Here is a 24114-nt window from a genome sequence, read left to right as displayed (position 1 = left end):
GTCATAAAAAACTATTGTTTGGTTCCCTACTTAAAATTTATATGAAATTTCAACAATTAGATTAATTTAACGAACTTAATTTGGAGTTTTTGATAAAGTTAAGCTTAATTCTCATTTCTTAACAAAAAAATTCGTTTACTTAGCTTTTGTTAGTTAATGTTCAAAAAAATATATTTTTATAATTATATTGTGTAAATATAGAGTAATTTTCAACTTGGTAAATTAAAAAATTACTCTATTAACATAAAAGTAGCATATTAGTTTTCAATAAACGAACAAAAGTAGTTTTGTTTTGTAGAAAATACTTTTCAAAGACAATTTATATTAATAAACAATTAATAAACAACATTTACGACTAAAAAAACATTTACTGTATTCTATTAAAAGAAAATCCAGGGTTTTTTTTCTAAATTAAACCACTCATAAAAAATTATTCCTGAATATTTAGTACTGTTCATATGAAAATTTTTATTTTAAATAAATTTTGTATGATCATATGGACAATGTATAATTAAAAATCACAGCCTAATAAAAATATTCAATTCTTGTTCATTGCTTTTGACCCTAAAGTATTTGTACGTAACTTTGTTCCAACTAAAATATATGAGTCAGTACTTGAATTTAATTTTAAAATTACGTAAAAAATATTACCGTAGCAAAACTGTCACTTTAATAAGCCAAAATTTAAAATATTTAAAAATTTAATCGAATTGTATATTGATTAGATTTGTCTTGGTCGGTATTAAACTGAAATATAAAAAATTGATTAAGTAATATAAATTAATAATTAAAATGTTTAAAATTATACAAGTCTATTACCCAAACAAAATTATTACTCTTATTGCTTTTACACTACCACCAGCGCATTATATTAGGCACAATGATTTTAAAACTATCATACTTAAAACTAAATCTCTATTTTAAGTATAAAAACTACTATATTTATAATAATCCATTATAATAATATTATCAAAATAACTTCAATGTATTTTGGTGTCACAGTTTTCTATGTTTTAATTTTTTATGTATTAAAGATTTCATTTTTATTAACTATCATACAGCAATCGCAGTTTCATTGTTTATATATATATATATATATATATATATATATATATATATATATATTCACTCAACATAATAATTAATGTAATTTTTACTAGGTCATAAATTTATTAATACATTTTAATCGTCTGCAGCGACCACAGCGGCGAACTGTATAACAGAAGTTCGCTGGGGTGGCTGCTGAGCGCACCGTTATTCGTCCAAACTTTTATCCAATTGTTGTTGGTCAGTAGTGGCTGATATGTCAGAAGTCAGCGGACAGGCTGGAGCACATCCGGCTTCAAGATGTTTGTTGAGATAAGACTTAAGAGCAAATGACTTGCGGCACCAATGACAAGTGAAATTCTTATCACCAGAATGAGTCATCATGTGGGCTCTTAGGTTGGAACGGTCAGCAAAAGCTTTGCCACACTGCGCACAGCCGTACGGTTTTTCACCGGTATGAGACCGCAGGTGTCCTTGCAGTAACCATGGTCGGCTAAACATTTTACCGCAAACTCCACACGCGTGTGAGAGCTTGTGAGTGAGCAAGTGCATAGCTAAGGCTGGCATGCTCACGTACGCTTTTCCGCACGTCACGCACCGTTTGGCAGACTGAGAGTCAAGACTCCTATGGGTCTGTCTATGTCTAGATAAGTTTGATGAAGTCGCATAATGCTTGCCACAGTCTGAACATGTATATCTCGCTAAAAAACAATTAAATGGGGAATATTAGTTAAAAAATCAAAAACGAAGAAATAATAGATAAAAGAAACATCGAGCGAATTCAATTGAAAAGAGTCTTCATATTAAATTAATTCAACATAATTAGACTATATATATATATATATATATATATATTTAAATGATTCATTAAAATCTTCTCGTTTGATTTTAATAAGAAATAGAATAATAATGATATATAATTTAATATCTGCAATAAAAAATTAATTTAACCCTTAGATAAAATACATAAATCACTCCAAAACACAAAATATAAATTGTATATTTTATGATTTACTATATAAAAACTAGTGGACATTTATCTACATGCATTTCCTATCTACTCTTTGAAATTAGTGTCTGTGTTGAGAATGATATATTTATGTGATTGGTTTATTCCGAGCTACTATAGCCTGTCTTTTGCATAAATTATCATAAAATTAAATCCCTTTGCTTGTCCCGTGTATTATACAAACACGTACATGGAGTGTAAACATTTTGGGGTTTTAGGTTTATTAAAATGAATACAAGAAAGTGACACAGCAAATTCGTTATAACTATAGAACTTGAAATTTTTGATGATTTGTTGTAATTAAGATTTAAATCTTAATGACGTGATTATGTTTTTTTAATTAAACGAAAAAATATATAATAAAAAATGATCTCGTTTTTGTTTCTTTAAAATATTTTACTGTAAATTAAAATGTTTATAAGCGTTGTGTACAGAGTATTTATACGAGTGAGGTTTCTTGCATTTATAATAAACTTCAAGGCACCCAGGGACAGATCAAAGTAGGCCACTGTTTAAACTGAAAAACTAATGTAGTGGAAACGGTTTTATACTAAAAATGAAAACGAATGTGCGTTAGAGGAATAAAAATGGTAAGTTCGCAAAGCAGAGAAAAAAGAAGAAGGCTAATGGATTGTATAAGCTAGTGAAATCAAAAGAAACAGTAGAGGTAGTCGGAACAGATAAGAAAATTTTATTAAAGAAACTCGGAACGAGAAGTTATGTAACATTTTTCGAAATGAATTAATGTTCGCAGAGTTAAGTGGGAGACAATACTACAACACAACTTGGAAACGTTGAAAAAACTTTCTTGGTATTTTACGGGTATCACTGATATTTAAAAACATTATCTCTAAGTAGTTCAAACAACAATTATTAATACTTTTAATGTCATCACTGTTATGTTGACGACGGATACGATTTATTTTATTTTCGAACAAAATCGAAAATTATTATTGTTATAAATTATTATAAAATGAAAATATTTTAATATATTTTTGACCGAATGAAACGAAACTTATTATTTTTTTTTTTGTTGAGAAATAAAGACAATTATTTATAGAAACCTGTTTGACAATAAAATAATTTTTATAATAATATTTCCGCAAAAAAACCTTACGCTCTTATCTGCAAGTTCGATTTCCGCCACGACGGATTAAAATAGTTTCACTGATATTTAATAAGAACGACTGAATAACATTATTAGAAAACAAAAAAATAGTACGTTGGAAAAATCAATTTATAGTCTTTATAATGTTGTATTATGATGTAATTAGGCTCCATCCCAGACTCAAGACTCTTCGGCCCGTCCTTACGGGTAGGTTATCAATTTCGTTAGAAGTACACTTCTACGAAAATACTAAGTTGAGCATGATATGAGTCATCAGGGAAAAATATTACATCAGAATCAATAAAACAAAAATATAGTAAAAACTTAATTATTAATATAAGTAAAATTCAATGCAATAAACGACGAAAGTTTAAAATAAATTTTTAAACAGAAATAATAATATTTTTGTTTCTATTTTAAATGTTCAACGACTACTTTAATACAAACACAGTAATAACCAGAGGTATGATTATGTGGTGTTGAAACTATTTATATTTACACCTTTCAGTATTATCCTTAAGTAAATATTAAAATGTGTCACAATTACATACATTTTAACAAAACATTTCAAAATCGGAGGTTCATAAAAAATATTACGTAAATTATTTAATCTATTTTGGCGGAAATGGAAACCCACCTTTGGCGGAAAATAAACTCGCTGATAAGAGAAGAAGGTCATTTTGGCGGAAAACGGCGACGCCCAAGTCAAATATAATAAATATCAAAAATAATTGCATGAATAGCAATTTAAAATAAAGTTTTTAACTCCTATTATAATTTCATAAAAATAAATGTATTTAATAACTCAAAGTATTTCGAAATCTCGAAAAATTATCCATTTATAAATTGTGAAACTACTCTGCTGTTTAAAAGTTAAAAAATGTTTATAAAAAGTTATAATCATATTGAAACACCTATAAAATATGTTTATAAAATAGTTATTAAAAAATACATTTTTGACACAATTGATCATTTTATATATTCTGTAATAAAAGCTAATATTATGATATTTGGTTTGAAAATGCCGTTCACAGGTATCAATAACAAACATATGACTTTAAAATGGTCAGTTATCTTGTCCGAGTATTTGTTAATTTAAATTTCTATTTCAATAAAACTTTTTAATGCTTTTCTGTAATTTTTAGAAATTTTCTATTTTATACAATTTAAATACATTATTTGGATCAAATAAGTAAAAATATTCATTTAAATTTGATCGTATATTTATCCGAAATCTAGTTTCTTTTCTTTATTAATGTATTTCAATAATGTAATTTCTGTATTGAATTAATTTTTTTTTAGTGAATGTAAGAAATACCATAGTTATTATTGTTTTATATTGTATTTGTAAAACAATTTAAAACAATATGGATGTGATATAAAAATAATGTATGTTAGAATAACGCCAAGTTTTCGTTTATAAAACATTCAGGGTGCATATTTCAAAAGTTCCTATGTTCTAACATTCATTACTAATGGTGAGATCGATTTCGAAGAAATTTGTGTGTATCTTGAAAGTTCCCATCTTTAGACTCAAATACAGGTGTGCGTATTGTAAAAAACTGCGTCATTCTAGTGGAATCATTTTGAATACCATAAACAATTGTCATGATTAGGAACAGAGACAAATGGCTTTACATGAGAAACTGTCTCCAAAAAACATGCCAGTCAAAAACAATGACAAATGTCCATAAATCATCCCAACGATTTACTCATAGAAATAAAAATAAATAGTTAACGGATATGTGATAAAATGTTTGGATAAAATTATTAAAATGGATAATAAATCATTCTAATAAATAAAAAAAATCGACCAAACTATTTCATAGTTATTAATAAACGTATAAAGTGATGAATATTATAAATAGTTAATTCAATAAGATATACGAAGGATTTGATTTGTCTATTTTTATAAGGAAACATTATTCTTTTAAAATTAGGTTTGAATTAGGAATTATTATAAAATAATAGAAAAATAAATGTATTTTAGTGTCATTTCAAACATTAAAATGTTAAACCCAACCCAACCACCTCTCAATGGTTGGTGAGCACAGTAATTTAAAAACCACTCAACGGGTGATTTAAATTAAATTTATACAGCTTATTGAAAGCATAAAAACTTAATACCTGATAGAAGAATTTTTTTATTAAACATTATACTTTTATAAACAATAAACTAGTACTTTACTAGTTTCTTTGAACATTTGCAAATAAATTATAAGAATTTCCATTTTGTTTATTGCCAAAAAAAATCTTCCTTAAGTCATTAAATTTACTATTAAACTAGCTATTTTTTTGTTTGATTTTAAATGACCAGTAAAATTTTATGATGATCAGCGCAGGGCATGACTTTTGTGAGGTAGTCCAACAAATATAGCCTATAACTTAGTTTACAACGTTTTTTTTATATTTTAATTATTATCAAATAATGTTAAAATAAATTTGTATTATTTGCTGTATAAAATAAATTTAACTACTGTTAAAAGAAAATATTTATAATACTCCATTTTCTGTGCTCTTAATCCTTTAAGATTAAATATTTCCATTTTATTGAAGCTTTATTTAATGCAGCTATTATATTTAAACTAACAATCTAATAATCTAATAATTTTTTTATTTTTTATTTCATATAAATTATTTTTTTAATCACATAAAAAAATTTACTTTACTAAATAATAAACGCCGAAAGAAAAATTTGTATAAATATTTTTTCAGTAGGTTTTTAAAAGTATTTATGCAAATCAATAGGTATTTTAGCCTATTATGAGCACTTCTAATAATTTTTGCTTATTATATGAGCTAATTAATTGATAAAAACTAATGATTTTAATACGTAAATAGAATGATCAGTTTTTTTATATATATGCACGTGCTAAGAACACTTTAAAAAAATCTAAAAACACTTATGAAATGAAACATATTACCAATAAATAATAATGTATCATAGCATCAATAGTTATATTGTTTAATTAGTTTGCAGTTTAAAATATTTAGATTAGACTGGTTTAGCTTAGTTGGACTGATTATATTTGTCGAACAAACCTAAATGTATAAACCACCTTAAAATACCACACTTTATTCATTTACCCGTACAGACAATCGTCGATAATTCTCTACAAAATTCTCTCAAAACGACTCTTATTCGATCTGAATTATGACATTTTGTTATTTCAGTACCTGCATTTAGGTTTGATCATAATATTCATTCAAAATTTTTCATAGAAAATAGCCTTAAATTATCTACTGAAATATCTGTTCATATAAAAAATATATTGATTAACACAAAAAAAAAATGCTTTAAAGTTTAAAACTAAAGTATAATTTCATCAATTTTACTAAAATGTAATAATATTCATTAAAATATATCAGTCAATTATTAATAACGAATCTTTGTTACTTGGCGATAAATTGAATGAATAATGCTATAGAGTAATTTAATGTAATATATCCTAAATACCCAAGAGAATTTTGCCATTAGAATTTTGAAATGTAATATTGGAAATACATTCAGCCATTATGAAGATATTAATTATTGAGAACTGAATTTGATTAATCAAATAATTCATTATGAATATAGTTAAGTTTTTTAATTTGTATGCCGTAATACAAAATAAAGTTGTTTCATTATCTATAATTTTGTTGCTACACATTAAACTCGTGGTACAATTTGTCATATTTTTTTTTAATATCATTTACATAGTAGGATATTTCTCCCTCATATTTGTCTCAACCTATTGAGGCGGTCACCCATGTCCTAAACCTCCAATAAACACGATCTACCTCATCGTATATACATATACCCGAAATCCTCATATCACCCCCAATTATATATATTATATCGATCTTTCTCTTTCTTTTCTTCTTTCAACGTTAATTCCCATAACTGTTTTACAGCTATTAATTTCTCTCTACTCATAATATGTTCAAACTATCTATGCCTATCATTCCACATTCTATCCACGATTAACGATACTCCTATAATTTCACTCATTTATTCATTCCTTATGGTATTTAAGCATTATTATGACTTCTACACTTATTTTCTTCTCTACTTTCTTGCTAACCGCCCAACACCCTAACCCATACAACGTAGTTGGTATCACTGTACAGGATCGTTTTATCTTAAACCGATCACCTTGTTATGTTATAGAACTTATCTGTTGGAATCATTTGGGATCTCTTATCGCACAAATTGATACAGTAAGTTTTGTGAATATAAAATAGAAATAATTTGGATTTGAGTTTCAAGACCCAAGTGGTGTTAACAATAACCTTTTTAATAACATATTTTCTTTTCTACTAGGTAATTAAAATTTTTATAAGTTTTTACAATACCAATTAATACTATTATTAGAAAAAATACCTAAAAATGTACCTTTGTTGATGTTATTGTGAACAGTATTTGATGTCTTGGCGATTATGTTTTTTTTATCTTTAGCATTTATATCTTTTGATAACAGTGGATCAAAATCACCACGCTCGATCATGTATTCAGTTAAACTATATACCGATGTTGTAATATCTGTAGCGGTTGGAGTATTTTCAGCATCTGATGAGTATTCTGACGTCGGAGGAGTTAAAGGAATAGACACAGCTGATACATAAACAAACTGGGGAGATTGAGGTGCACTATCTCCGACAGCTACAGGAGTTTCAGGTGGCGTAGGCACTGCTATTGTAACTGTACTTGGAGGTGGTAATGGTGGTAGCGATCTAAAAAAATAATTATGATCCTATTTTGAAAATATATCCAGAAATGTTGACATTATGTTCTTCTCACAATTTTGTCATAAAACTAATGTTTTTACAGAGTTTTGTGTAATATTTAAAAAAAACTAAATTAATCCTATTTTATAGTTATACATTACCAATATTATTTTCAATTTATTTTATTCAACTTTTTTTTTTATATAAAGTTTTTAATTTTATTGCTATTATTTTTAAAGTTTATTGTGTAGAGTTGGTGCAACAAGATTTGAGGGTATAAGAGAATCCCATTACGCTAAAGTATAAACACTGGCGTACTCCGTTTTTCATTTAGATTTTAATTATTCAGATAAATTAGTAAATATATACAGGTTGGAACAGATTTGACTGACAGATATTATAAATTTTAATATAAATACAATTTCGATGCAATTTTCTTAAAAAAAATTTTAATTCTTAATCTACGTCGTAATTTTTATTATTAGTTTTTAATAATAAAAAAACGTATTTTTAATTTAAAAAAAAGTAATTTTTTAGAGATTTTCTTATAAAAATGTTGATGGAACTATAACAATTTTAGGATAAGTACTTATTGAGTTCAGAAGCATTTTAGTGTATTGAGTGTGGGTATGAACAACTCGTACTAATATGTATTTATAAAGCATAGTTCACTCGTGTTACATACCAAATTTATGTACTAAAATACTTGTAAACTCGAAAAGTACTTTTCCTAAAGTTGTTATAGACCCATCGAGATTTTTAATAAGTAATACTCTAAAAAATGACTATTTTAAAATTTTGAAAGAAAATTAATAATTAAAAAAAATGTTTTAGAGTAGTCTAATAATGAAAAAATTGTTAAATAAATAAATTATATCAAAATTATTATAGAATCAAAAATCAAAAAAAGTTGTCAGTTAAATCTTTTCCAATCTGTAGACAAAAAGTTTATAAACTTCATTAGATAAAAATTTATAATATTTCATATGATGTTTCAGTTAGGTGTAATATTACATGTATGTAAAATCTTGTAGTAAGAATAAAATAAAACTGTTATTGTTAGAAAAAAAATGTAATTACCGAGAAAGTTCTAGCAAATCATGTGCTGCCTCTGTTTCTTCTTTACTCCTTTCTTTTAGTAAAATTTGCTTTTGGTCTAGCTCATAACAATACTTTAAGTAATCTGAAAATATGTATAACATTATCTCATTTTATTGAAAATTAAAAATTATCATATTAATTTGATAAATTTCATGTTTTGTAAAATCAATATAAATACAATAATTACGTTTCAAACAATAAAATTGTTTATTATACAATAGACTCTATTTATTTTAAATGCACACATATGTGTACACTACAGTCGCTTATATTTTAAATCTTCCGATTATTGCAGAAGATTTTATAAGCGCTTAAATGATTAAATATATAATAAAGTGCAAACGACGAGATTTTCAATGTATTGTAGTTTTGAATGACAGCTTAGAGCTATAAAATGAGGGAGCTAACATGATGAATTCGCATGTTGATTCAAAGGCAACCTGTGGAGAATGTACCATTACTAATAATTCGTAAGTAGTACAATAAAATTTTTTTTTAATTTTTCACATTCATCTAAAGCTTAAAATCTTATATAGTCAATAAAACTCCAATATAAAACATAAATACTATATAATGATCAAGTGAGCATTTAAATATATTACAAAGAATAATTAACTTTAAGGGAAAAGGAATAATAAGTAAAAGCCAACTTATTCACGTGTATATTTACAAAAAAATTTGAAAAATACAAATCAAGAAAATAATGAAAATATCTAACAGTGTTATTTGTTACTAAGGCGCGTACCTATGAAAGTGAACCAATTACTTTTAAATCATTAATACAATTTATTTATAAGTTGAAAAAATGTATTAAATGTATTAAAAATAAATAGCTAGTTTTTTGTATTAATTTCATAAAATAAAATATTCTTTAAAGTAAATATCAAGATAAAATGTTAGCTCAGATGTAGTTTTAATTAAATAAAACTACTTATTGCTACTATATAGTAAAATTTAAGAATAATTATGAAACATGTTAGATTATCAAAATTTAGTATATAATTTAAAACATTAATTTGCATTAATATCATCGGTTGTATGATTATGCGTACGTTGAAATGCAGTACTTTATAGGATATTTTATACAATTAAAAGATTCGTGGAATGCATATTTATCTTCATCACATTATAAGTACAATTGAATTTATTATGTCAAATTATTTTTCCGTATTTATTGTCATTTTTCACTTACCATATAGGTTTAAATATAAGTTTGATTAAATATAAGTTAAATTAAATTTTAAGTACACAAGTAATTATATTAGCCGAATAATTATATTCATAATAGCATTTTTGAAATAGTATAGTTTTTTTTTTTGTAGTACTATGAATTGAATGTACGTCATAACATTTTCCAATTTATAAACGAGACTCCTTCTATTTTGGATTACACGTGCCTAATGCCGAGTAAATACCAGAGAAGCATTCACATTGTGTTTTATATGTATTCTTTTCGAACAAGATTTTCGTTTTAACATTTCACAACCTTAATTGTATTTAGTCATTCATTCAACTGAAAACCGTTTGACGAAAAATAAATAAATAAAAAATTACTTGGTTCGACATGCGGACTCGTTACTGCCACATAAAAGTGGTCTTGATTGAGTGCCGTAAGACTTAAACGAACCGTGTTAAAAGTTTAGGGACAGGATGGAAAATACATGAACAATAACAGTAGGTAAGAGTCAAGCTAGGGAAAATACTCGATGCACTATGCGAGAATCATCGAGCTTGTTTAAAGTCGACGCCATTTCCTGTTTGCAGCCATGTGGTCGATACCAGCGTGCATTGCTCTACTTGTTTGCCAAATGTTCACAGCGGAAAAACATATACTATTGGCCAAATAATAACGAAAAAAACCTTTTTGGAGGTTTGCTCGTTATTATTCGGAAAACCCGTTGTTTATGTTTGGATGTTTCTTATTTGCGTTTGGAACACGAATTGAGTAATTCTCGAATACTTTGTCCGACGCAACACTGATAATCATCTAGTCATTGTATACATAACAAATATGCCTACTTAATGGAAGAAATATCAGAAGGATATTAGCACTAATTTTACGAAGACAAATATTTATCAAAGAGAAATTTATATAAAATTTGAAATAGTGACGGTAATAATGAGTTCAAAACTTCTATAAGTTGCATTGTTCACACAAAATGACGTGAAATTGAATACGCAACTCGTGTGTATTTATCAAAGACTTTACTATATTTAAAACTACTCTACTTGTATCCTATTAGATCATTTTTTAATGAGTTCAATTGTACACATTTTGAATATCGATTCATAAAATTAAAAAAAAAAACAAAATATTCTTAATTCAGAAATTTTCAATGCAAAATGCCAATAATTGAATAGTTTACCTCATATTAATGTATTTGAATATAATTTATATAATATAAAAAAAAATATTGAATCTAATAAAGTAATCTAATATGATTCTGTCAACTTTAGAATGGAAAACATAGTATCATTTTTTACTATTATTTTTAGGTAATTTAATCGAAACTTTTTGTACATACTACATATTTCTAAAAATAGGAATGGCAAATTAAATGAATATAAATGTTTCATGTTTTATTGAAACATCTTTATTCGATAATTATATGTTAAAGAAGTAGCTCTAAGATTTTAGTGAAAAAATAAAAATATTATTTAAAATTTTCATTGGTATTAAATTATTATAACCTGTGTAATAGTAAATTTAAGTGGCTCCATCAATTCAATATATAATTTTTTTAAAGAACGGAACGTATTTTTATGAGACAAACGTTTCGTTTAATTTTTATTGTTATAATATGCAGTTTTCAGTAACATTGAAACTTGAGTAAAGGGCTGTTACTAAGCTTATTAGAACAGTTAAAGTGCAAGTTGTAGTAATGCGTCGCCAACTACAACAGTACCGCTTTATGAAAAATACCGCATTGAATCTAAAGAGAAATGGTCGGAGGAGAAGAGTGCCCGACAAAATTTATTCGGCTATGGAATTTCTATCCGTTCTTTAAGCTCACACTCGGGAAGAACGAATAATAAAGGCAGCGATAGTAATAATAACATTACAACAACGCGACAATAATGATAATAATAACAACAACAACGCGTACATAAAACTTAATATATACATTTAAACGGGTGGAATAATAATCGTATTACATTTGTACGCGCACACACATTATGAGTAATCTGAAAACGAAAAGGTGGTAGCATAAATTGGGAAAAAAAAAGCTCCAAAATATATGACTCGATGGTCGTAGGGGTCAGATATGAGAACAAACATAGACTGATGACTGAGATTTCAACCCTTTTGTGTATGCAAACCGTGTGCTAGGACACTCAAATTATACATTAAAATGAAAAACAATGAGTTGTAAGGGTAGTACCCTTCGTACCCACTCAATACTAAATACCACTTAGATCCCAATACGTAAAATGCGCCTGGTTATTTCGTTAGCCAGTTTAAATGATTGCCATCGATGGTACACAATGGCCACTACTGGCATAATTACCAGAACTCTAAAGGATTATACTTTTTTTTTTATTTTACATTAGGTCGTTTGCTATTACGATACTCGGCACAATTGCGCATTATTTAAATTCAGTAATAATTAATAAAAACAAGCGAAATTCTTAATCGATATACTCATTTTTTTCAGTATCACTATGTTAATTGTTATTAAATTTCTCTATGTTAGTCAAGTTTTAAAATCCTAAATTGGGAGATATCAGTATTCAGTTGTATGATTTTACGCCATGTTAGTAGAAAATGTAAGTTATATAATAGTAAATTTATAACACCTAATATTTATTTTATAAAATATCTAAAAAATATGTATAAGTTTTACATGGTTGACATCGAAATCAACTTTGCTTGACTATTTAAAATATCATTATGATACTTTAAATTAGGAAACTTTTTTATTAAGCGCTGAACGTTGGTTAATTAACCGTCTAACCAAAATAATATGTCGTATATAAATAATAACTGCTACGACTAATTATAGACCGAACACTTCAAAATATTTATTGTAAACACTGAAAATTTTGAAGAAATACTACTTGATATATTCAAACCAAACAATAAATCTCATTAATTAATTATATTTAAAAAAAGGCAAACTCGACATTTTGAGTCTAGTCTGGGTCAAGCAGACAAATTTCATACACAAATAAAAAAAAAACCAACATTTAAAATTTGTATTATTACTTTTTGAGTTATTGTAATTTTAAATTACAGGTGAGAGATGTGCACAGCGTTAAAGAATTCTTATCCATGTGTTATGGTAAAAATAGAGCGTTGCTAAACAATATTCCGTTCCTCAAGAAAGAATTATTGTAAAACTGGTCGGTTCCAGTTGTACAATAATATTTTTTGAGATATTATTATTCAAAGATTTAGATAAAGTGAGGAGATAAGAATTCATTGACTATGCGCACCCCTATTGCCTATAACTAAAATTCATAACTGAAAATGTGATAATACAAAACTGGCTATCGACCCGAACAAAATTTTATTTAGACTATTCTTCATTTATTAATATAACATAATAATAGGTTCTTATTCAACTTTCAAAAATTACCCTTTAAAATCTACTTTTAGAAATAGTTTTTTTTTACAATAAATTTTATATTTACTATGATTAATAAAAATAAATAAAATTTTTACTTAATTTAAAAATGGAATGTATCATTCTTAAAAAATTATATTGTATATAATTTTTACAAGGTTTAAATGCCACTTAAAATAAACACATGGGCTCGTTTAAATTAATTTTGTAAAATTTTTCATTGTTTGGTTATTATATTTAAAAGTATTTCCATAAAAAATTCACAAACATTACTATTTTTTTTTTCATCCAAGAATATTGTTCTACCCTGCTTTCCCTTAATTTCATATTTAATTATTGTACATCTTAAAAATGAATTGGCCATTTCAAAAAAATTAGAAATCATATTAAAAACAATATTTTTTGAGATGACATAAAAATTATACATTAATTTTCTAATTGTTGAGGTTTCAATAGTCTCACTATTAAAAATTATAATGTTACTAAATTATTTATTTGTAAATTTAAACAAGAGAAATTTTTCAAAACATTAATAAGAAGGTCATGAAAACAATAGATCTTTTTTTTATTAACAATGTATAAGAAATAATTTTAGTACACGCAAGTAAACTCTATTAACAATTACATTATTACTGTTAAATTTACTTTACACAATTTGTCATGTCTTTGAAAGTTAAGAAAACTTGATCAATAATCCATTTTATATTTTCTAACATTCATCAACCAGAGTAACTGGTTACGCGATGACACGCGATGTATGAAAAAACCTCTTTTTTTTATTTATCTTTTTATCAGAAAGGGTTATTTATAATAGTTTTTAGACAATTATGATGTGTTATTTTATATCAATAAAATGTTTATTTAATTTATAATATGTCTATTAAGCTAAAAAAATTCAAAAAGCAGTAGTTTTTGTTTCAATTTTCAGAAACTTGCAATATTTACTGTGATAATAACTGCTCAAGATATAAAAAATATATTCATGGGAACTTTAAAATTTAAAAATCGATAAAATGTGAACTATATCAGAAAGGAAAAGTATGAATGCACTTAATGACTTAGACAAAATAATAATTTTACCGCGGTGGACTGAATATTCAATTTTTATGTATCTAAAAAGTATAAAGCCATGACTTACGAGTAAATTAAATTAATTTTTCCATGCTTATCGCTAGATGAATTTTTTAAAATATAACACTGGAGGCACTTACCTTTATGTTTTGATATAGCAACAGATTCCAGTGGTTTGTACATTTTAACTGATGCTGGATCAGTAAACGGTGGTGGTGATTCAGTGTCTGTTCTCGAACGATTTTCTAATTTGATAGTAAAAGTATTTTGTAGTTTTGGTCCCAATTTTTTTACCATATAACATCGGGGCATCTTGATAATCACAAATTTTCAATAATATGACAAAAATATAATATAAAAATAATAACAGGTTTAAAGCTATAGCTTGAGCTCCAAATAAGATATTTGCATTAATTTTTTTCTTGAAATATTGCTTTAATTCTAAATACGTATATTGCTAATTTTCATTGGTATTTCCGGTTTTGGATTTAATTTGAGCTTTTTGTTTTATATTTAAAATTTTTACCCTTTGTATTTCCACTCAATCTTTTTCGTTATATGGTTGTTCCTTTTATAATTTTACTCCACTTCAATATAACAATGAAAGTTTTCTATTCACCCATTTGTAAACAATACAATACATAGAAAACGTTTTCCAATATAATTATTAGAGAGTTTTTCATGGAAGAAGATTGAGTCTTGCAAAAGGGCAGTTGTTCTAAAAATACAATAATTTTAAATTAGTTTAATATATAGCTAAAATAAAAAAAATTATAACATTTTTTCATGGATATTTTATTTGTGATTTGTGGATAATTATTTAAATATAGATTAAACAAAAACAAAAATTAAAGAAATTTTGAAATGAAGTAGAAATCAGATAACAAATTCTCCAACTAGAACAGTTGAGACCATTTTCATATTATCATACACTGTATGAATAAGTTGTACTATCATATATACTATTAAAAATAAATAGTAAAATTAGTAACATTGCCTTAGCCTTAAATTTATTCAAATACAGTCTAATCTAATTTATCAATGATATCAGTAAATTATTAATATTCACTTCAAATATTTATATATTTGATACTACAGTATTCCGAGATTTGCTTTGCTGACCGAGTAAACAATAACAATCCGTTTGGATCATGTATAAACACATTGTGAGTTTATATGTACATTTGCTAAATATGGTACACAAATTTATGACGATGGGGTAAAAGCAACTTGGCAATGATTCAAATGGGTCAGTGCTCAAAACACATATTATTTACCAGGAAAGTTATTTCAATGCATGTTCATAATTAAATTCATTCAAATGTTCCATTTGCTTTAGTCAACAAAAATAAATAGGATGTTTGTCAATGGTAATTGTTTTATGGCGTTTAACAATTATTTTAGTAATTAATGTAATAATTTATTTTATAGTACTGATACGCTTCAGATCCATTTCTGTGTAATTATTCATAAACCGTTGAAACTATTTTGTCAGTTGTTTTAGAAATAAAATTCAGTGTGATTGATTTATCATTGATTTTTCTAGATTTCTATTAAAATAATAATTTTATAAGTTTTTTTCAGCTTATTTAAGTAGTATTTATTTCTTGATTTACAAGTAGTTAAAAATGTATAGGTTCAAGCTTCATTAGAAGTATTTATTTATTTCTTTATTCATTTTTAATATTATTCTTTACTATTATTTTATGTTATTATTAATTAACTATTTATTTTTAATGGAAATATACATAATTTGTTACCTAAAATAATAGAAATTAATCCAATTAAAGAAAAGGACTTATTGATAAGACTTTTGATCTGGTACTTGGAAGTTAAAAATATTTTTATTAATTAAATTAATAACTATTTTTATGTAAATATAGTTTCCAGATAGGGAATGTTCAATTGATTCCTTTCGATAGTTACATTATAATAGCACTTAAAAATAGGTTTCCATTAAAGTTAAAGTTTAGTAATGAATGTAATCAAAGTTTATTATTATTATTATTATTATTATTTATTATTATTATTAATTTGTTATAATTTTCTTATCAATTAAATGTATGTATGCAATGATAGAAAATAATACTCAATAATAAGTCCAATAGATGAAAATTAAAGTAAATAAAATCAACATAAAATTTAATTATTTCTATAAAAAACATTTAATTTACTTCGTATTCTATTATAAATGAATTAACGTTAAACTAAAATACAAAAATATATTTTGCAATAGCTAGACGTTAAATTATATTTTATTTGCAATCTAGAAAACGTTTTTAAGACATTAAAAGTTTAATTATGTAATATTAGTTGGAAATGATCAAAAAACTTATTTTCTGTAACAGCTTATTGGCACCTCTGAACAAATTAAATTTACCATTTTCAAATATTTTAAATTTTCAAAAATTCTGTTTACTAGATTGCTGCTAAATTATGAATTGAAGAATTACTTGAAATATTCAAAGATCATTGAAATATAAAAATTATTTGATAAATAAATAATTATTTATGAATATTTAATCAATTAGAAGCAATTATAATTACTCTCTTAATTAGATTACATTTAAATAAGAAATCTTAATTAAATATCTACAAACATAAACATTACAAATAAAAATGTATAGTATAATATTGATGATATCATTTAACACTAACATGAAAAGTTCATTTGAAGTTCAGTCATATTAGTGTGAACGGTTCTTTTCGAAATTATGCCGGGAAAAGGGTCCTGCTAGGCTATAGTCAAATCAAACGTTCCTGAAATCCTCGATAATTTTATCTACTGCGTCACCCTTGCCAAGGGTGTTGAATGTCCTTGGAGTCTCACGATTATTTTAAGACCCCTCCCCTTACAATTCTAGCTATACTGCCACTACCAAACCTTACGCTGTCTCACGTTTTCCTTCCCTCGACTTGGTCATAGCCACCCGAAAACAAATCCCGGTATAGTCTTAAAATGAATACGTCCGCCATTACAGCACCAAAAAAAAAAGAATTATCGATTTGTTTTTCTTTTCAACGCGAAATATTCGCCAGCTTAACCAATAAAATTTTTAGTGATCAGCTATAATTGTGATAAAAACAATTTTTATTTCATTTAAATCTATAAATTCTTAAAAGGTTAATTTTAATAATATACTTCATAATAGTTTGTTTAAAGAACTATGATTACATTGTTATGAAACATAAATAAAGGTCAACTACCCTTAACATTATAATATTATTCAATTTTACCGCATGGATTTCTTTTCTAAAAATTCAAATAATGCTCATATAGATTTTAACTTTTGCCAATTTGATGGAACTCATCAAATTTTTGTTTAAATTGACCTAATTTAAACAAAAATTAATTTAACATCAATAAAATGAATACTGGAAAACATTTATTTTCGATTGTTCTAAGAATAGGATTGCATCAATTTTTAATGTGTACCAATTAAATATTGCTAATGAAAACATTTTTAGTTGAAATATTAAAGAAATATATATATATATTTACGTATAATAATTTCAAATATTGAAGAACAATTATTATTTGTATTGATTCAGTTTATACAGAATTATTTTATGTTTTTTCATTACGCAACTTTATGTTTTATATAAATTTTCAACGAAATTATTATAAAAAGTTGTGTAAATTATAAATTTTAATATTATGGGCTGGCAATTTCATTATTAAGGTAGGGAAAACATGCTTTTTCCTTTGTTGATTTCTATGCCCACGTGCCACACCCTCAACTTGTGTGTGTGTGCTTGAAACGCTTATAGTACCCACAACGTCATGTCGGCAGTAAACCTACCGAACAGAAGAGGAATTATGCGGCAGTTGCTATTCCGCAAAATCGCAAAACAGTTTTCGAATAAAATTATACCAGCGAAATTGTCTACTACGAGAACAATATAACAATAGTAATGAAAATATAAGTATTTTTCACAAACAGCACAAATACGACGTCGTAGGCTTTCCGTACAAATATGTCTTTACGGAAACGCAGCTACGACCACTTGTTTGTGTTTTAGCGCCGCAATGCGCTACTGCAGCCATCGTTGTCGACGCATTACCGCGAGTTCATTGGTTTTTACCTGTCATGTGCGATGTCTTGCACTCCAGTGGTCGACGCTTTTAATGGTGTTTGCTTGCACACTTTTTGCTTCAACTTTTGAGTATATTTCTGAACAGTAAACAGCCGAGACGTTTCCGAAACATAAAATAATACATATGAAATGTTCAGATTTGACGATAGACCTAAGGAAGAGAGTTCATGTTTTGGGGTAGGATAGAAATTAAAAAAATAAAAAAACCATACGAGAAGGTAAAAAAAGAGAGCGCGCCCGATCAGCGAGGAACGGTTGTGTTCGATATAACGGGCACAACAATACAGAAGACACTTGTTGAGCAAAGTCGGACTTGTTCGGTGTGTTGCCGGTGGTCGGCGTCGGTACCAAAGTGGCGAAGGGGATGGGGTGCGCTTGCGCATTTAAGGGCGCAGAGATCAATGCAGTCCGCCCGCGACGCCGACACCTGTTACCGTGCGCCTGCCGCTGTCGTTGCTGTTTGGCCAGCCGGCCGTCTCTCGGTGGTTTTGCTATCGATCGGTTGAGCGCAACCCCAAATAATAGCGAAACCCTCCTGTCCCTTCTATATTGCCATCGCTTTATAACTCTCGTCGCCGCCGCCGGTCTATTGCACTACACAACTCGCATTTTGCGCGTTCACCCTTACCCCTATTTCGCCGTCCCCTTCCCTCTCTTTCAAACTCTTTATTGTACGGTACGTTCACCCTGTGTGGTATCATAATCCAAGTAGGCTTAAGATCGTAACCACACACCAACTTTAAAACATCCAACATTTTAATAAGCAGATAATAATCGTTGATTTATGAAATTAACAATTGAAATATTGTTTAAAAATTTAAAAGATTATTTTCACAATTTTTTTACATTTTTATAAGAAAAATTTATACTATTTATATTAGCTTCTTCGGATATTTAAAATTATTTCTATTTTACTGGATTCGTTTACCTTTTAAATTTTATTTATTTTTTATTTGCATCAACACGTTATTTATATAATGAAAAAATAAATGTATGGTCCTATTTTCGTGAATTTTCATTGATACTAAATTAATAAAATCAATTGGAAAGGTAGAGAATAATCAACAATTACAATGTGCTTTTTACTGATTAATTGAATTTAACGGAAAATAAAAATTATCAAACAAACAAATAGGAAAACTGCAATAATTGCATAATAAATTGCTACATTAGTTTAATTACATCCATATTGAACATTAAATGTCCATTATTGATGAAATAATTTTTTTTTTAATTCTTCAAGAGTTGTTCATCGAATTGAATTCAATATTTTTAAAGTTTTACACTGCTTAAACATTTTGATTTTAAAAATGTGACCTTTGCTATGATCGGAATGATCGGTTTATCATAAACCGATCGATTACTCACAAAATAAGTACAATATTAGAAAAATAATTTTTTNCCTTTGCTATGATCGGAATGATCGGTTTATCATAAACCGATCGATTACTCACAAAATAAGTACAATATTAGAAAAATAATTTTGGATTTTTTTGAGTTTCACATAATTCTTCTTTATCAGCTAATAATTACTTTTCAGGATCATCCCTCATAACATGTCAAATGTATTTGTTGACATGGGAACATACATATTTTATTAACTTATAAAATAGAAAATTATCTAACTAAGAAAATGACTGATGGATAACAACTTTTGAATAAGTATTTTGGATGTTATTCTCATTTTTATACCTAAACGAAACAAAGAGTATGGTCGGAAAATAAATAGTGATAAAAATAGTAGCAACAATTCCTCACCTACAGTCATAACTTGTTTCAGCGTGTTAAAGTTAAATATTTTTATACCAAATTTCTATTGTTATTCCATTGTTTATGTATACAGAAGACATTGATGATTATTAATAGACGCACACTAGTATATTTCAAGTGTATTATGATATATTGTTGAATGACCATTATGGAAAATTTTTTTGATAACTACCACGAAAATGTTTTATAGCCAATCGAAACAGATTATTGTTTTTAAAAAAACAAAATTAATGATGACTTTTAGTTTTGAATCCAATTCTTTAAACTATTTAAAAAAACCAATACTTGATCGGATAAAAAAAATTGTAAGAACAAAAATTTGTTCTTTATCAAAGGCATCAACCCATAAGGTAAACATAAGGTTTCTTAATTAAGAAAATTAATGTAAGTTTTTTTTATATCTAAAGAGATGAAAAGAATCCATTTAACTACATATTGCTTATATAATTTTTTGAATCAAACAATATTTTTCTTTGCAAAACCTTTTTAATTATCTATAAATAAATTATAAACGTGGAATAGTAAAGAGTTATAATATACTTTTTTTACCTAACGAAAACTCAATTTTCATACTGTCATAATATAATATAAATTTATAGCTGGTTAAAAAAGATATACCCTCAGTAGTTACCGAGAAAAATAGAATGACTGAAAAATATTACATATACGTCGTACTTGAATCCTTTCTGTAAGAGATGACATTTTAGGCGAGTTACAACGTTAATTTTTTTTAAAAATAAAGAACTAAAATGTCCTATTTATTTCTCTAACAATAGGGTTTCATATAATAAAAATAGATATTAAAAACAAGTTCTAATCATCAGTTAAAACCATAATAACTATGCCTGTAATTTTTCATTGCTAAACTTATGCCAAAAATTGACATCAATAGTAAGTATATTGGCACAAAATCTATAATTTCTTTTATCTTGAGTTTTCGGCTACGATGCACTACATGTGTCGTAAGGGAATATTTACAAAATAAATATGTTTGCTCTTGTGGAACATTACCAAAACTATACAAGATTGATGTTTTCTTCCAGTGATCCTTCCCAAGTATATTGAATTATGAACGTTCAATGAAGTTTTTCGAGATTCATGAGTTGTGTGAGACATTTTTGATCATTTTTGAACATTTTTCGCATATAAAGAATTATTGTTTATTTTTTTCAATGCAAGTATGTTATTAAGGTTTAACCAATATGTATCATTGTGACGATTGTATCTATTTTCCTACTTATATTAGATAATTTTATTATATCCTTGAAGAAATTAAGTAATGAATTCATACATAAATTAAAATTCAACTTTATTTCCAATCTTACAATACAAGATAATTTCTATGTGTAATATCTCTTGTTTTTCGTTAAATAATGATATTTAAAATAATATACTAAAGAATGTTTTATTTATATTTATGAAACTAGATGAAAACGAAGTTATTTATAAAAAAAAAAATTGAAAATTAAAGATTTTTTTTTAGAATTTCAAAGAAGATTCAAAATATCTGCATTGGAGAATAGTGACTAATCGTGGTAAAAGTATTTTATCAGAATACTTTTAAAATTGTCAATATAACGAACAACTATGTGTAATTTCCTAAACACTAATTAATCTAATAAGTTGAGTAATAACATTAAACGAATATTCTGTGTACTTGTGCCAAACTTCATGTTTAAATATACTAAAACCCTTAAATTTCTAAACTCAGATAAAGTAATAATAGTTTTATTCGTATATAAGTATAATCTTTATTTAAAATAATACTCTAGTGTCAAAAAAATTATGATAGTAATAATGACAAAATTATAAAAAATTATTAACTACTATTATTAGCACACAAATGGTAATATAATATAAGACTTTGAAAAAAATAACTTGAAGTTACCCTTCACAAATAATGACGCTTTGGTTTGGATTTTTGTGCAGAGAATTTTAATAAGAATATCTTTATATTTGGTTAAGAAAATATTATAGAAAATGTGTTGTAAATGATATAGACATATAAGTTAGTCGGGTCATGAATTAAAACAAACAAAACTTGATAACATAAAAATACTGTATTATTTTTCCACATAATATTTACTACGAATTCTTCATAAATATTAAAGGTCAGTCTATAAAATCCATTAAAAGAAGATCGAGTTACCCTTAGGTCCAGAGAAACGTTTCAATCATGTGGGAAATCGATTCAAGTTGTTTTGCGTTATGAGGACGCGAGAGGTGCCCTAGCTATTTTTTATCAAGAGTTCCCTAGAGAGTGTTCTACTTGGTAGATATATCGTCACTAACTTTTTTTAGACTGACGAATTATGATGATCGAACAGTTTTATGGTCATGGCTGAAATTGAGATGGAGAAGAAGTGATCTTTTGTCAAAAAAGCAATTCGTTTTAGCCGTTTTCGTTAGTTTTCTTTAGTGACATATTAGCTCAAAAATAGATCATTGACACCATTGAATTCAACCAAAACCTATACGGAATTTTCGATAAATGCTTTTTTATAAATATTCGCTGTTACATACAAGGTGTTCAGTAAGTAAAGAAACAGGTTACTTTTGTTCTCATTGTTTATAACAACTGATATGTTTTCTTATTTACTGAAAGCGATTTTCATTAGGTTAATAGTGTAAAAACAATATTTTTTGAATGACCTTATTTTAAAATTTATGTTTTAATTTTAATATTTTTTATTGTGTTATATTTTTTTAGCATTTATGATTAAAAAAAAAAAATACTAGGTTATTCTTTATTTAAATAAAAAATTTAAAGTTTTTATTGATAAAAATTACAATAATTGTACATTATTTAATGTGTCTTATATTTTGTGCGTCATTGTATTTTCTTGTCGATAAAATAACATAAATTACTTTAAATTATATTCTTTTATTTTTATTTTTTAATTTAAAAGTACGATAAAGAGTAAATATATCGAATGTTTACATTTTTTTAATACTGCTAACAAAAATAGTTATAATTATAATAGTTGTATCAGAATTATTATGAACAATAATATAAGTTATGTTTTTTAATTTAGAACAACAATATAGTTTTATATATGCGAATATAATTATAAAACGTACAGCTAATACAAATACAATGACATGCATCCAAAATGACAAAACTATTGAAAATAATAGAATAAAAATTAATAATTATTATGATATTACGTATTTAAAATGTGTTCACTTTTTTAATGTATGGTTCAATGCTTCATAGGTAAAACAATATTTACCCAATTCGTAGTCTTTATATTTTAACGTGTAGCTAAGGAAAACATCTAGTATTAAGTGACGGATGAGCAAACCCGTAAAGCCAAAGACCTAGCTGTATAATAAATTCATCTTGTATAATAGAGAGACAGCCAGTGTTTTTCAAGATCTAAAAGGTTTACTGGACCTCAGATTTATGACCACTGGGATATACTATTATTTCTTCTCGAGTGTCCTTCATCATGTAACACAAATGCAAAATGACAACGAATAAAATTTAATTTTTATTTCCTTCCGACCGAATGATCACGGAACAATATAAAATTTTTTAAAATAATGCAATTCTAACGTTTTGGGATCAGAATAATAACAATAATAATAACAATAACCCTATAGCGATTTATACAACACATTCAACTGGTTAT

At 26.3% G+C, this 24114-nt stretch overlaps 1 protein-coding gene across 2 annotated transcripts; it reads right to left on the bottom strand.

The window, feature by feature from the left end:
• Positions 1 to 1096: 1096 nt before the first annotated feature.
• LOC126905616 (protein snail homolog Sna-like) lies at positions 1097 to 19026 on the bottom strand. 2 transcript variants are annotated; one of them, XM_050685498.1, is made up of 5 exons: positions 18698 to 19025; positions 14752 to 15329; positions 8952 to 9054; positions 7540 to 7877; positions 1097 to 1748 (listed from the first exon to the last, which is right to left on the bottom strand). In XM_050685498.1, the coding sequence occupies exons 2-5, from the start codon at positions 14921 to 14923 to the stop codon at positions 1255 to 1257; spliced, it is 1107 nt and encodes a 368-aa protein (XP_050541455.1). In that variant the 5' UTR covers positions 14924 to 15329; positions 18698 to 19025; the 3' UTR covers positions 1097 to 1254. The 2 variants fall into 2 exon arrangements, with proteins under 2 accessions (XP_050541455.1, XP_050541456.1); XM_050685499.1 differs by lacking the exon at positions 14752 to 15329 and having other exon boundaries at positions 18698 to 19026.
• Between the last annotated feature and the right edge of the window lie 5088 nt (positions 19027 to 24114).

This window comes from Daktulosphaira vitifoliae, unplaced genomic scaffold (genome assembly GCF_025091365.1).
Source record: "Daktulosphaira vitifoliae isolate Bord-2020 unplaced genomic scaffold, ASM2509136v1 Scaffold_4, whole genome shotgun sequence".
Classification (NCBI taxonomy): Eukaryota; Metazoa; Arthropoda; class Insecta; order Hemiptera; family Phylloxeridae; genus Daktulosphaira; species Daktulosphaira vitifoliae.
The sequence above is the reverse complement of the archived record's forward strand: the minus strand, read 5'-3'. Positions and strand labels throughout refer to the sequence as shown.

Excerpts from the sequence above, each read along its gene's own strand:
- LOC126905616 (XM_050685498.1), bottom strand. The coding sequence starts at position 14,923 with ATGCCCCGATGTTATATGGTAAAAAAATTGGGACCAAAACTACAAAAT. Across the intron at positions 9,055-14,751 it reads TGCTATATCAAAACATAAAG|ATTACTTAAAGTATTGTTAT; the intron begins GTAAGTGCCTCC and ends ACATATTTTCAG. Across the intron at positions 7,878-8,951 it reads GATTTGCTAGAACTTTCTCG|ATCGCTACCACCATTACCAC; the intron begins GTAATTACATTT and ends TTATTTTTTTAG.